General features: G+C 36.6%; 1 protein-coding gene across 1 annotated transcript in view; it reads left to right on the plus strand.

Moving 5' to 3' along the window:
• Positions 1-13,419, plus strand: part of CNKSR2 (connector enhancer of kinase suppressor of Ras 2) — a gene marked incomplete at its 5' end in the record, with an annotated part of 194,760 nt that overhangs the window by 106,789 nt on the left and 74,552 nt on the right. Inside the window, one exon of the mRNA XM_039222554.1 lies at positions 1,081-1,295. Coding sequence (XP_039078485.1) covers positions 1,081-1,295 — 215 coding nt within the window. The remainder of the gene's footprint in view (positions 1-1,080; positions 1,296-13,419) is intronic.

Here is a 13,419-nt window from a genome sequence, read left to right on the forward strand (position 1 = left end):
CATATAGAAATGGAAAAAAAAATGCTTTGCTTTTTTTTTCTCTTCTGTTTGCTGTTCAGGGTTATCTTCTTACTTGGGGGTGGGCTACACTTGAAGTATCTACCAAAAGTAAGTTTTTATGTTCACTTATCCTGCTATTGAGGTGAGCCGTAAAGAGTGCCACTGAAAGTTTCACTACTAAGTGGGATTCGACCACCTGTGGATATGGTGGGCTACTTCTGCTTTCTGAAATAGAGAGCCATAAAGCTGTAGTTAAAATAAAACAAAGCAAAAAACTATTCATAGAACCTCAGCTCACTAACGTCCTTCATTAATATTGAACTCATTTGCCTGTTATTTCTAGTTACTGTACAGAATTTACCACACAGGGATAACAAAGCATGAATATCTGCTTTATTAGTCTATTCGACACTGGTTTCACAGAGTGAGCATTTCAGAAAATGTTGGTGAATACAGGAACATTAACAGATTCCTTCACATCTATGTATTCATTCCATTTTCCAAACTTTAGTTTCTGACTTCATTTGTTTTATAGAATTAATCAAGAAAAAAATAAAAAGAGAAACACTTATCATATGCTATTTCTGATCACTGTTTTGGGACTTCATATGATAGTGATATCTTGGGGGGAAGATGCCTTATAAAGTTTTAAGTGCTGGCTATCAGTGTAAGCATAGATTTTATGAACTGAGTTTCCTGATTCTTGTTTCAAAATGTGAGCTTTAACTTGTCCAAGAATGCTACCTAGTCTGTTAGAGGTCAGCGTTTGTCATAGATTTTAGCAGAATCCCCCAGGGGGAACTTGTTAAAAATTTTATGAGCCGCACACCCAGAACTTCTGAGTCACAATGATTCTCATAGTTGGTCCAGACATAAAAGCTGGAGAAATCATCTGTAGGCTATTTCTTACTGCCCTATGATCCCAAATAATTAAGGTTGTCTATATTTTCAGCACATAGGTATTTTATAAATTAATCGAGTTACATTTCTGAAATGAGATCTAATAGCACAATTAGGAGAGAATGGTAAATTTGGAATATTTGCATATTTATATTGGTGTATTTATCTCTTTTTATATAGAAAACTCTCTACTCCGATATATGAGCAATGAAAAAATTGCTCAAGAAGAATACATGTTTCAGAGAAACAGCAAAAAAGACACTGGGAAGAAGTCTAAAAAGAAGAGTGATAAGAGTAATAGCCCGACTCACTATTCATTGCTACCTAGTTTGCAAATGGATGCACTGAGACAAGACATCATGGGCACGCCTGTGCCAGAGACCACACTATACCATGTAAGTAAAATTTCAAAGACTTTGAGCTACAGCTTTTATTGGGAGCCTGGTGAATGACTCTTTGGGGTAAATTCCAGATATTTTATCTTTATCCTATTGCCAGATTTTCACAAAAGATCCTAAGTTTAGAAAATTTTTGAAAAACATTGGTGGCTTGATTTGTCCTTCAGCTCATCTGTTCAGTGAGTTCGTATGTTGTACCAGGTTCGATTTTTAATGAAATAATATGCTCAAATTGATAGAGAATAATAACTAATTAGTTGATTAATCACCTATAATAATAATCAGTAAATGGATAGCTATAAAATTCAACATTAAAGATAGGATTTTTAATATATTCATGATTTCATTTAGAAATGAGCATCTCTTACCTACTAGACTTGGAGCATGGTGCTCAAGGTAAAACTGAGAACACATAGATAGCACATTATTATATGGAGAGAAAGAAACACCAAGAGTTCCGATGTAAATTGATTGTTGTAATGGGTGGATACAAGAAGCATAGGAGGAACATGGGAAGGGGACAGCCTTAGCTTTCTGGGGAAGCAAAAAAACACTTAAAGTAGGGAGTGTTTGCATGAAGAGTGAGAGATAAGTAGCAGTATTATGGGGAGAAGATATATGGAGGTATACCACAGTGTATGAGAATATGGTATGTTCCAGAGACTTCATGAGGCTTAGAATTACCAGTTCACTAAAAACAGAGGGAAAACACATGAGGGGGCAGTAGGTGGGTCTAGAGATGTAGGCAGGGCTTAGATCAGGAACTTCAAAATAAAGTACTTAGGCTCTTCCTTGTTGTGAAAAAAAAAAAAAAACTATTGAAGAATTTTGAGCTGGGGACTGAAATGATGAGATTGGCTTGTTGGATCCCTCTGTTGCGTAGCACTGATGAAGAGGTGGGAGGCCAAAGTCAAAGCCATTATACCCAGGCTAGGTGGATGATGAGAAAGTAGGACAGTGTATGTAGAGTCTGAGAATCTTGTTAGCCAGAACATTCACTTAACAAAATCAACGCATTGTGTGCCATTTTCATTAAAAGGGAATTTTGTTGTGCCAATGTAACTGTAGCTTCTTACTAGGAGCTCTTGATAAACATGGATTACAAGTTTTTAAGTAATTTCAATAACTCTGGTGATCAGAGTATCAAAAATTTTTAATCTGTCACATGGTATAAGGTATACCATCTAGGTATACAAGGTGTGAAAGATTTAATAATTTATACCTGAATTACTTTTCTGAGTAAATCTTTTAAATCATCTGCTTACTTATCCTATAGCTCATAAAATGAGAGTGTGGAAAAATATTTTCACTTATTTGGGTTGAAGTAAGAGAGCAGTTAGCACTCCTAGGTACTCATTCTCTATCTTCTCCAAGCCTCTTCCCCTCTGAGAGAATAGCGCCTGTCTCAAAACCTGTTCCCCTAAGTGACTGACAAATCAAATGATTATATTTGCCACAGACATTCATAGTCAGTCTGAATCTTGGCTGTATGAATGGGAACACTTTTGCTCTCACTAGTCAGAAATGCTGTCTGAACACCAACCTCCCTCTAGAATCTAGTGCTCCAGTCAAAAATCTAAACATGAGAAACAGCTAGCCTATTCAAGAAGGAAGTTGGTAGTGAGAGATGAGGGTGGAAAAGGAAGAAGAGGCCACTTCACCCAGAGCATGTAAACTACTGAAGAGTTTGGATTTACCCTACGAGGAGCAGTAAACCATTGAAGGCACATTTAAACACTCGGCCTGTGCCATCCTGTCATGCACATCCAGACAGGAGTATACTGTGTGAGGGAGGAAAATAGATGAACCTTGTGGATTGTGAGTTATTAACTTATGGAAGATAGTAAAAAGTGAATAAAACTGGTAATCAGGAATAGCCAGACTATTGAGTATTGTAAAGGAGTATAAACTGTTAACCACTTTTCTGAAGGGCATTATTTAGTTACATGTTATCAAGAATCAGGTCTAGTAACTTCACTTCTAGAAGATTATTCCAAGAAAGAAATCAGTCTCCTTTTGCCTCCTACTTTTATTATGTGACCTGAGTCTTTAAGAAGGTATTTCTAAGATAGGTGATATTTATCCCAACGAACTTTTGACAGAAGGACAACACGTAAGGAATATTGTTAATTTTGTGGAGGAAGGGGAAGAGCAGGGGAGTCCTGCCAAATAACACTGACCCACTAATCCCAGAGTAGAAGGCTTGACACTTTCTAACTCTATTCTTTGTTTTAAAAAAAGAAAAACTAAATAATGGCTAGCCCCGAAGTGTATGCCTAACCAATGCTCAAATGCCTATAACCTATGTACAAATGAGAAAACATTTATTAGTAAGGTTTTCATGAGGCTCCAACTTCCCTTGGGACAGTTATTAAGGGAGATTCTACATTTGTTAATGTCTTTCAAATCTCATAACAACCGCATTTGTAAATGACAAAACTCAAGCTCAGAAGGATTAAGTGATTTACCCAAAAATGTGTTGCAAAAAAGTGTAAGCGTACAGACTAGAACCCAGATCACCTCCTCCAGTGATCTTTGCACACCCTACCCTGCTTTTCTGTGCATGGTAGGATTCCTTATGCAACTGAATTTATGCTTTAACAACTGATTGCATGAATTTTCAAAAAGTTTAAGAAACATGTGCCTTCATACGTTGATTTTGATAAAACTTTTGGTACCTGGATTGATTTGTACCCAGATTTCTCTTTTGCTCTGTGTTACTATTTTTTATGAAGTTCAGAAAAAACATACAGAGCTGCCCTTGTTATAAAGCATAAGTAGTTATCTGGCATGATGTATTGCTGAGACTGTGGAGGATTGTAGTTAAAATTGCTTGGACCTTAGAGACAAAATAACATACACTTAAATGATTGCTTTTTATATTTTGCAGGAATGCTTGTTTTTTTATGTTTATACACACCTATTTAAAAATTAAAGGATTTTTCCTTATATTAAATTGTCCTAAAACACTAGATCAGTATCAGTATTTCATCACCTTCATGAAGAACCACTGATCTTCATTCTTACCAGTTATTCCTTTGGATAGCACAGCCATTTTGAATGGAATGGGGCTGAAGTGGAAGTGTACTATGAAACCTGAGTGCTGAGGTTCATAGACTGCTATCTCTGTTGTAATATAGTAACTCCCTGTGCTCTGGGTTCAAATTTAGAGAAAATTTAGTTGAATCTAATGGCAGGATTATATCAACATTAAATACCCTTTAAACAGTTTACCAAAAGAATAGAGTGTGTGTGTGTGTGTGTGTGTGTGTGTGTGTGTGTGTGTGTAAGAGGGAAGACAGGTTTCTGTCTAAGCAGAACTAGATTATAATCCCCAGTGGTCTATTTTGGAAGGCAGCCCAATAAAAATACACGAAGCAAGGGGTGCCTGGGTGGCTTAGTCGGTTAAGCGTCCGACTTTCGCTTAGGTCATGATCTCACGGTTCGTGGGTTCGAGCCCCGCGTCGGGCTCTGTGCTGACTGCCAGCTCAGAGCCTGGAGCCTGTTTCAGAGTCTGTGTCTCCCTCTCTCTCTGACCCTCCCCTGCTCATGCTGTCTCTCTCTCTCTCCCCTAGAAATAAAAAAAAAAAAATACACAAAGCAAGGCAAATACAGTTTGGTTTCACTGTTTGACTCATTGCGCTTAGCAATTATAGCAGAAATGTTTATTTAATAATAGAGAAGACTGAGAAGTCTATGGTATTGTAAAATATACAGATTTTTTATTAATTCCATATATTTATTATTTAAGTTTAGATATTTTTCTTAAACTTACTTAAAAGGAAATCACTCACTATGCCCTAACCACCCTGATCATCCACCTTTTTGACATGCTGTGCCCTATACTGAAACTGATTTTACCTCCTTTTTCCCCCTGGCTGACTTCTATCTAAACATGAAATTACAGAGAGGCTTTGCATGATCACTACTGCCTTATACTAAATCAGCTTCTCCTATTATAATGTTTTAGCATTCTCTATATTTTCTTCAAAACCTTTTTTTTATGATTTTTAAGTATATACCTACATATGTGATTGTCTGCCTAGTGTCTTTTTCCCTTGTACAAAGTAGGGACAGCACGTCCATGTGCATGACAAAAAAGGATAGTTTTTCCATTTTGCTCAGCATTATATTTCAACATCTAATATAAGTATAGTAATTTAAATGCTCAGTAAGTATGTGATAAATAAATGAATAAATAAGTAAGTGAATGTGACAGTAACTTCATTGCCTGTCTCAGGATGTCTCTGATGTTGTCCTCAGCCTGTAAACAGCTACCTCCATGTCCTAGGCTGGCCCTGTCCAACACAAACAGGCCTTCAGTTAGAATGTATGCGTAGTGGAAATTTCCAGGAACCTTATTACCATAGGCTCAGTGTCCCATATGCTACGGGAGAGCCCTAGGACTCTGAATATCCTCTGTCAAGTTTATCTAGTCCACATTACTAAATTCTGCTTTGGTTCTTGCTTCTTTCTTATCATTACCATCTCATTATGGAGGTCGCAATATACCTGTCAGCTAAGCATGTTACAGTATTTTTCAAAAGAGGATAAGTTTATTTTACCTACTCACTGATTCTCTGTCTGAAAATGTGGGAGGTGTTAGCTACCAAAGCCCTCATCTGACCTTGAGAACACAGGAAGAAAACACAGACAGCAGTGTGTGTGTGTGTGTGAGAGAGAGAGAGAGAGAGACAGACAGACAAACTGAGGGAGTGGGAGAGGGAGGGAGACAAATTCAAATGTAGTGATAAAAGCCTTTAGATAAAGAGTGATTAGATTCAGGTCTTTTTTTTTTCCTTAATAAGATATACATATGACAGCTTCCTCTCACATTAAAGCTGATAAACTAAATCCATAAACAAAAATAATAATTTATTTTGAACCTACATGCTGACATGCCAAAACAAGTAAAATTTGATTATGGATCCAGGCAACATGCAGGTATACTTTCATAAACTGATTAATGTGATTTTAGATGGCGTATTTAAAACAGATTTAGACTAGGTGTTCAAAAATCTGGGTAATCTTTTCATAACATTCCAACATTTATGTAGTTTGTCTTAGTTATTTAGGATATAACAGCAAACATTCAGTTGTTGTTTTGCTTCTGATTAATACTTTTATCCATCCTCTTCAACTTGTGAAGGTATTTTGGATGGAATTCCTGGAGGAAGGAGGTGGAGAGCTCTTAAAAGACATTTTTTAACTTAACAAGTAGATGAACATTATGAAACAGACACTACTCTAAGTAATTTATAAATCTTAACTCATTTAGTCTTCATAACAGCCCTATGAGGAAGGTACTGGTGTTATTCCCATTTTATAGATTAGGAAACTGAGGCACATGGATTAAGTATATAGCAAGTGGTGGAGCTGGAATTTGAACATTAGCACTGTGCCTCTTAACATACTATATTGCCCCTCGAAAAAAAAAAATAATGTAATTTAGCAGAAACCCTACAGCAATTCTAGTAGTGTCAACCATGTGTAAATCTCATTCTAAATACTGTGGAATATATATTAACTAATAATATTGCAACTGCTACTGTTAGTAAGGGCAAACATTTATTGATTGCTTACTAAGTTCCTGTCCTAAGAATTTATACAAATTCTCTCATTGAATCTTCAAATTGACCTTGTGAGATTGCTACTATTTTTATATCTGTTTTGTAGAACTGAAACAGAGTTTACCTTACTCATAGTCACACAGCTAGAAAGTAGCAGACATGAGATGTGAGTTCCAGCAGTCTGGCTCCAAATTTCACATTTTTAGGTGAATAAAGCCGTTTCTACTCATAAGTATTTTACCATCTATTAGAGAAGACAGAGCTATTATTATCACAATGATGCAAACTATGCTATATTGTCAAGATATAAACATTTATCATTAAATTTATCTGTATTTATAAAGGTTGGTTTGTCTAATCACTACCTGACTTGGCTGTATTGTTTCAGGATCAATGAAACTAAAATAAAACTAAATTTTAGCGGCTAAAAAGCCATCTCCAACCTAATGGTTGTTTACAACAACCACTTTCTCTGCATTTTTGACTTTACTCATTTGGACAACAGCCATAGTAGTGTTACATGATGTTTTCTTCACCAGGGAGCATGCAGGCATGTTAGATATCCATTATAAGCATCATTTTATTCCCATTTGTATGTATTCTTTGATTCCCTATGGATGGCTTGATTATTTCTAGAGTGTTAATGTCATATTAAGAGTAGTTTTAGCAAAGCCCGGCATAGGAACAACCTGGACTGTGAAAAGCCTTTCCTATTGGGCCATTTTACCGGAGCAGTGATTCTCCAAGTATAGGCAATCTTTGGCAAAGGGCTCCTACTGACTGAGGCGTGATACATTGATTCTTATGGGCAAATAACACATAGTTTCACAGACTTTCATTTTCACTTGTGCCTGGATATTGCTTATTAGTAACTACTACATGATTTTAAAAGGTTACAAATTGAATACTCTTAAACAATGTGTTAATAGAGTTTACCGAATATTCTAATTCACTGTTTCTCCAAGAAGCCTAGTATCCATGCAACTGAGAGTACATTTGAACATGAACGAATGTAGACAGTTGAATGTAGACAGTTCAGGTTCCCACCACTTTTGTGAGGGATGTATCAATACATCATTAGGATTTGTTTTTTTTTTTTTAATTTTTTAAATGTTTTATTTATTTCTGAGAAAAAGACAGCATGAGAGCAGGGGAGGGTCAGAGAGAGATGGAGATACGGAATCTGAAACAGGCTCCAGGCTCTGAGCTAGCTGTCAGCACAGAGCCCGACACAGGGTTTGAACCCACAAACTGTGAGATCATGACCTGAGCCGAAGTCAGAGGCTTAACCGACTGAGCCCCCCAGGCGCCCTCATTAGGATTTGTTTTAAGTTACCTGCAGTTTTTGGTTGCTGTTTCTTTTTCATTATAAACTATCATTAGGCTTCATTGCTTTTGGTTTTAGTTTGTTTTAGGTTGCTTGCTTTACCTTCTAGCATGTGATTCACATTACTCACAATTTTCTAAAAATGATAATATGAATCACCCATACCATATGTTACTTATACAGTCATAAAGTGGAGACAAATGGACTATGGAGTCTGTTGTTCTGTCTTAAGGGACCACAGTCAAAAACTGTTAAGACCCACTACGTTATATGGAAGCCAATCTTTGATTTCATGTTTGAACAAATGTAGATTTCCTTCTGCTCGTTCCTGGTTAGATAATGGATGCCAGGAAGCAAAATACCAAATCTAGCTTAATTAGTGAGGCATCATGCAAAACAGGACACACACATGAACAAAAGAATTAGGAACTATTGAGTTGAAATTTATTAAATTTGAATCTTATTACAAATTTCTTGTTGCCTTTGGAAAAATAAAGCCTAAAGTCTGATGAGAGGTCTCTGACTTGGTTATTAAGATCAAGATTTGGAAATATACCTGCCTTGATCAGAGAGGTCACAGAAGCCCCATTCTCTCATGTTGTAGACCTATGTCTTCCAGCTTTCTAGACTTGGAAAAATGTCCTCAAATTTTGTTGTCAGTGGGCCCTTTTTGCTCCCATAATCTCTCACCCACATTAATTCACCACCTTAACTCCTTTAATCAAGCATCTCAAGTTTAATAAAATGCCAGGTAAAATTATTTTACCCCTAGAACTCTTTAAAGCCTCTTCTGGTAGAAGGACCACGATTTATATCCAATTATTTTCTTCCTTCAGCTCCTAAAATCTATTACCCCCTTGATGGTTTTAGCATCCTCTAATTCCACAAAACCATAGGCCTAATGATTCACTGTGTATACACAAATCTCATCCAAAGATTCCTCTTAACAGAATACATATCCGCATCTCTTGGCCCATACCTGATATGAGAATGAAGTTTAAGGCACAGTTGTTGACTACTGTTCCATTCTAGTTTTTTGAAGGTAACTTTTCAAAAAACAGTGTTAAACTGTTTGCAGCCGTCATGGACTCTTCATTGGCTTTTGGTTCAGGTAACAACTGGCAGTGGGCCAAAGTTCATAGACTCAACCTAGAATCTCAGTTCTAAATGATATTGCTAAATCTGTTTTTTAGCATCTCTGCAAATATTAGGCTAAGCCAAGAACACGATCCTAATAGACTTGAACCCAAAACCATCTGGAATGTTGAGAAATAGATCAGTGTTTCAGTTCCTTTCTTTAATCTGCAAATAATTTTAAATTAACTAGATTCAAAATTTCCTGCTATAAGAAAGAATAGATTATCTTCTCATACCTTATTTTATTATCGTAAATTTGGAGTAGGCTCAAGACAATGGTTCTTGTATCTAACCTCCTCTGGGTAAAAGAAGAGAATTGACTTTTCTGAGATTCAGATGGCCAAGAATAATGTTGTACTTATAGAATATGAGCTTGAAGTCAGCTGTATGAATCTAGACACATTTCTGAACCTCAGTTTCTCATCAGTAAAAAGAGAATAACACTTACCTAACATGACTATTTCACAATTAAATCATATGTTGTGCATAAAGTTTTTTCCACTGTGCTGAGTACATAGTAACTATTTTAATGCCATATGGAAAATAAATTAATTTGTATACATTGGAAGGGAATTTACTTCCTGTCGAACAAATCAAAAAGTTTTTTAGGACTAAAACATGTTCTCTTTGGATGTTAATGAGTGTAGCAGTTAGGGTTCAATCAGGGAAAGAGCACTAAGTGACATGGAATAAAGGACTAGATCTTACTCATTTGAGAAGCTGGTTAAGATGCCTCAGCACAGCCAGTGATCATGAAGAATATCTGGATGTGAAGTGAGAGAGAGCAAGATAAACTAGAACCCATAAGCACAAACTTGAACTTTGTCTTCAACTTCAACAACAAAGCTGATGCCTTCCACCATGGAGATTCACAGGTTCCCAGTCCAGCACTTTGAGGAGCTGAAGTTGTAGGCTCAGCTGCTGACTCACGCATACAAACAAGCAGCAGAACAGTGACAATGTATGTGAGCCACAGCAGTGACTGACATCCTGCACCAACCTTCAGAGCATAAGGGATGCTGCCTCACTTGTGTTCTCCAAAATTCACACAAATTTATTTGTGACCAACCCGAACTAGAACCATATAGAGAAGGGAATTCTGAAACACATAGTTCCAGCTTTCCTAAAGTGACACAGGAAGAAGCCAGCACACTGATATTTCCTTTTCTGTGGCCACAGTAGGTGCCTACCAGGTAAAATCTGCTTTGAAAATTCTCTAGTGACAGTCTGTATGAACATCAGTGGTAAAATGAAAAATTCTATGTTATGATAAATTTGGAGTGAACTCAAGGTACAGCCTACAAGGTACAGCTTACCTCTGTGAAGGCATCATCAGTATAGCCCACTGACTTAATCTTCCAAAGCATATACTTAAAAATATAATTTCAAATTGTCATGTGTACGTATCTTCAATCAAGAGATTGACTAATAGAAGTAATAATTAGGATAACATGTCTAATTTACCTAAAGTGATTTGTACTTAATACAGTGTGTTCAACAATTCCTTAAATAATCTCTTTGCGTATTCTGAGGAGGAGTACCATAAGGCTGGGCCACGTTATCTTAGCCACTTGGTGACTCTCCTTCACATAGTTGCGTTTTAAGCATTCTGTCCTCATTTTATAATCAGATGACTGCCCTAAGAAACAGCCATATGAAATCCACTTTTCTGTTTGTTATAAAAATATTTTTAAAGATATTATGTTTTCTACTCTTTTATGTCCTCCCCCTTATATGTTTTTATAATTGGCTAAAAGCATTGGCTCCCTATGATAATAATGTATGGGAAATATGTGATACAGTATCTGGTACTGCAATAGTGCACAAATACTCTTAGTATCTTTCCTTCAACCATACTCCCAAAGTGTCCTCACCAGTGGGCTGAGAACAAGCCAAACCTAATCTAGGTGCATTTAAGGCAACCAGTCTGGAGAAGTGGCAGCAAACATCAGGCCCTGTAGAAATCTAATTTTTCATATCTGAGCTTGCATAAATTGCTTTCTTTTACTCAGTTTTATCATTTACAAGATGAGTGTAGCACTTCAGAGAGGACTGTGGAAAATGCCATCTAAATTGATACCATAATGATGATTTGATTCCTGCTGCAAACACAGAATTAAAAAAAAATCCCATCAAGTCCTTCTTTTCATTCTGTTAGATAAAAACAGTTTTGCTTTCTTGGTCTCAAAATTGTGTCCTACTAGATGGCTCAGTGTGGAAGAGAAGGAAGAGTATGATTTACCTTTCTCAATTATTTTATTATCATCTATAGTGACTTATATAAAACTTTCTAAATTTATATTATTTTCCCCCCTAGTATTCTCTTTGAAAGATTTTCTGATAAGAAAAAAAAAATCCAGATCAAGTAAACTGCAGCAAAAAGTAGCAGATGTAGAAACACTTGAAGTGGTTGTCTTGGAGAGTTTGTCTAGTCTATAAAAGCAAAAGTTTCAGAATAAGAGCTCGATAAAAACATACTCGTAGCCATAAAGGTATTTAGATAAAAGCTAGCATTCTTGGAATCAATTGCACTGACATGACAAGAATTTCACGTGGGAAAATCTGTACAATGTATCAGAGCAACAAACCTAAAAATAAAGGTATCCAGAAAACGCTGGTTAAGTTTCATATTCTCCTAAGCCAGTAAATCAATAGCCGGGAAATTTTTTCAATAATTATGATTCAGTAATATCATTGCTGACATCATTATCATGCCATATACAGTGACTTCATTTAAGATTCATAGGCTCTGTGCATTCTTCATAGAGGTGATTATTTTTATATTATTTACTTCTCTTTTCTTTTACATATAATTTATTTCCTTGTCACTAAGTAGTCTTCAGAAGGAAAATCTGGTCCTCTTAGTTTTTTCTGATTATAAATGTTTCTTTGTCACAAAGATGGGTGAACCTACCCTGATTTCTCTGACACCCAGATGTTGACAGTTTGTCAAATAGAAGTGTCAGAATCAAGAACTGCCCTAGTTCTGCTTTTCACCTGTTTAGACTGTCTGCCTCCATCTCACGGAAAATCTGTGTTCATTATACACATTAATCAAGCACCCCAAAATAGCTGTGTCTAATATGGCTGACGATAATTTATTTCCATACATAGTAGAGCTTCAGAGTAAACTTATGTGCCTTTCAATGGATAATCTAGCATTAAGTATTAAGACTGACACTGGTTATCAGTATACGTGATTCCTAAAACAGCAGTAATTGGATGTACATTAGTGACTAAGGAAAAATGGCTGTTTTTCCCTTCATTTTTAAGTCAGAATCATGTACAGTTAGCGACCCATGAGACATTCTAAGAGCATTGGGTCCAAATCCCCAATGTTGCTGATGAAGAAATGGAGGTCAAGAATAGTTCAGTGACTTGACTGTAATTATAGAGCTGGAATATGGGCTAGAATATGAAAAAATAGAAGCCAGGTCTCCTGGTGCCTACCACAGTGTTGCTCCAGTGGTACAAAGCATCCTATTCTTGCTGAAGTATAAACTTTTCAAGTGTGTCACTCCAGCTGCTGTGTTGAGAATAAACTGAAGGGGCTAAGGTAAGTGTGGGTGCATAGAGTCAAGAAAGGATCTGGTTGCTTCCAGTGAGAGATGGTATTGGCTTAGTCCTGAGCTCTGAAGTCAAAGTGCTGAGAAGAGGTTGGACTCTGGGTATGTTTTGAAGGGAGAGTGGACAGAACTTGCTGACAGATTGCATATGAGATGCCATAATGCATAGCCTCAGTGTCCTGCACACGTTAGGTGGCTAGTAACTGATTTCATGCTCTCAACAGATAATTGTATGTCAGGTCCTGTGCAAGAAGCTGAGTATAGCATGGTGAGCTAAAGCAGATGGTTTCTGCCTTCATAGAATCTAATGCAGTAGTTAAAAACCACATCTTGAGAAAGTGAACCAAGTGATTTTAAGGCATTGCATAATAATCAGCAGTATATCAGGTGAAAAATTGCATAACACAATGAATCAGCTCCAAGAGATTTCTCCTGTGTAAAGAATTAGTGGAGAGGCAGGCTTGCCTTATTTGGATCACTGATTTCCTCATCAGTATTGACATAGGGTTTTTTAATTGCAC

This window comes from Hyaena hyaena, unplaced genomic scaffold (assembly GCF_003009895.1).
Source record: "Hyaena hyaena isolate Hyena2069 unplaced genomic scaffold, ASM300989v1 scaffold_1158, whole genome shotgun sequence".
Taxonomy (NCBI): domain Eukaryota; kingdom Metazoa; phylum Chordata; class Mammalia; order Carnivora; family Hyaenidae; genus Hyaena; species Hyaena hyaena.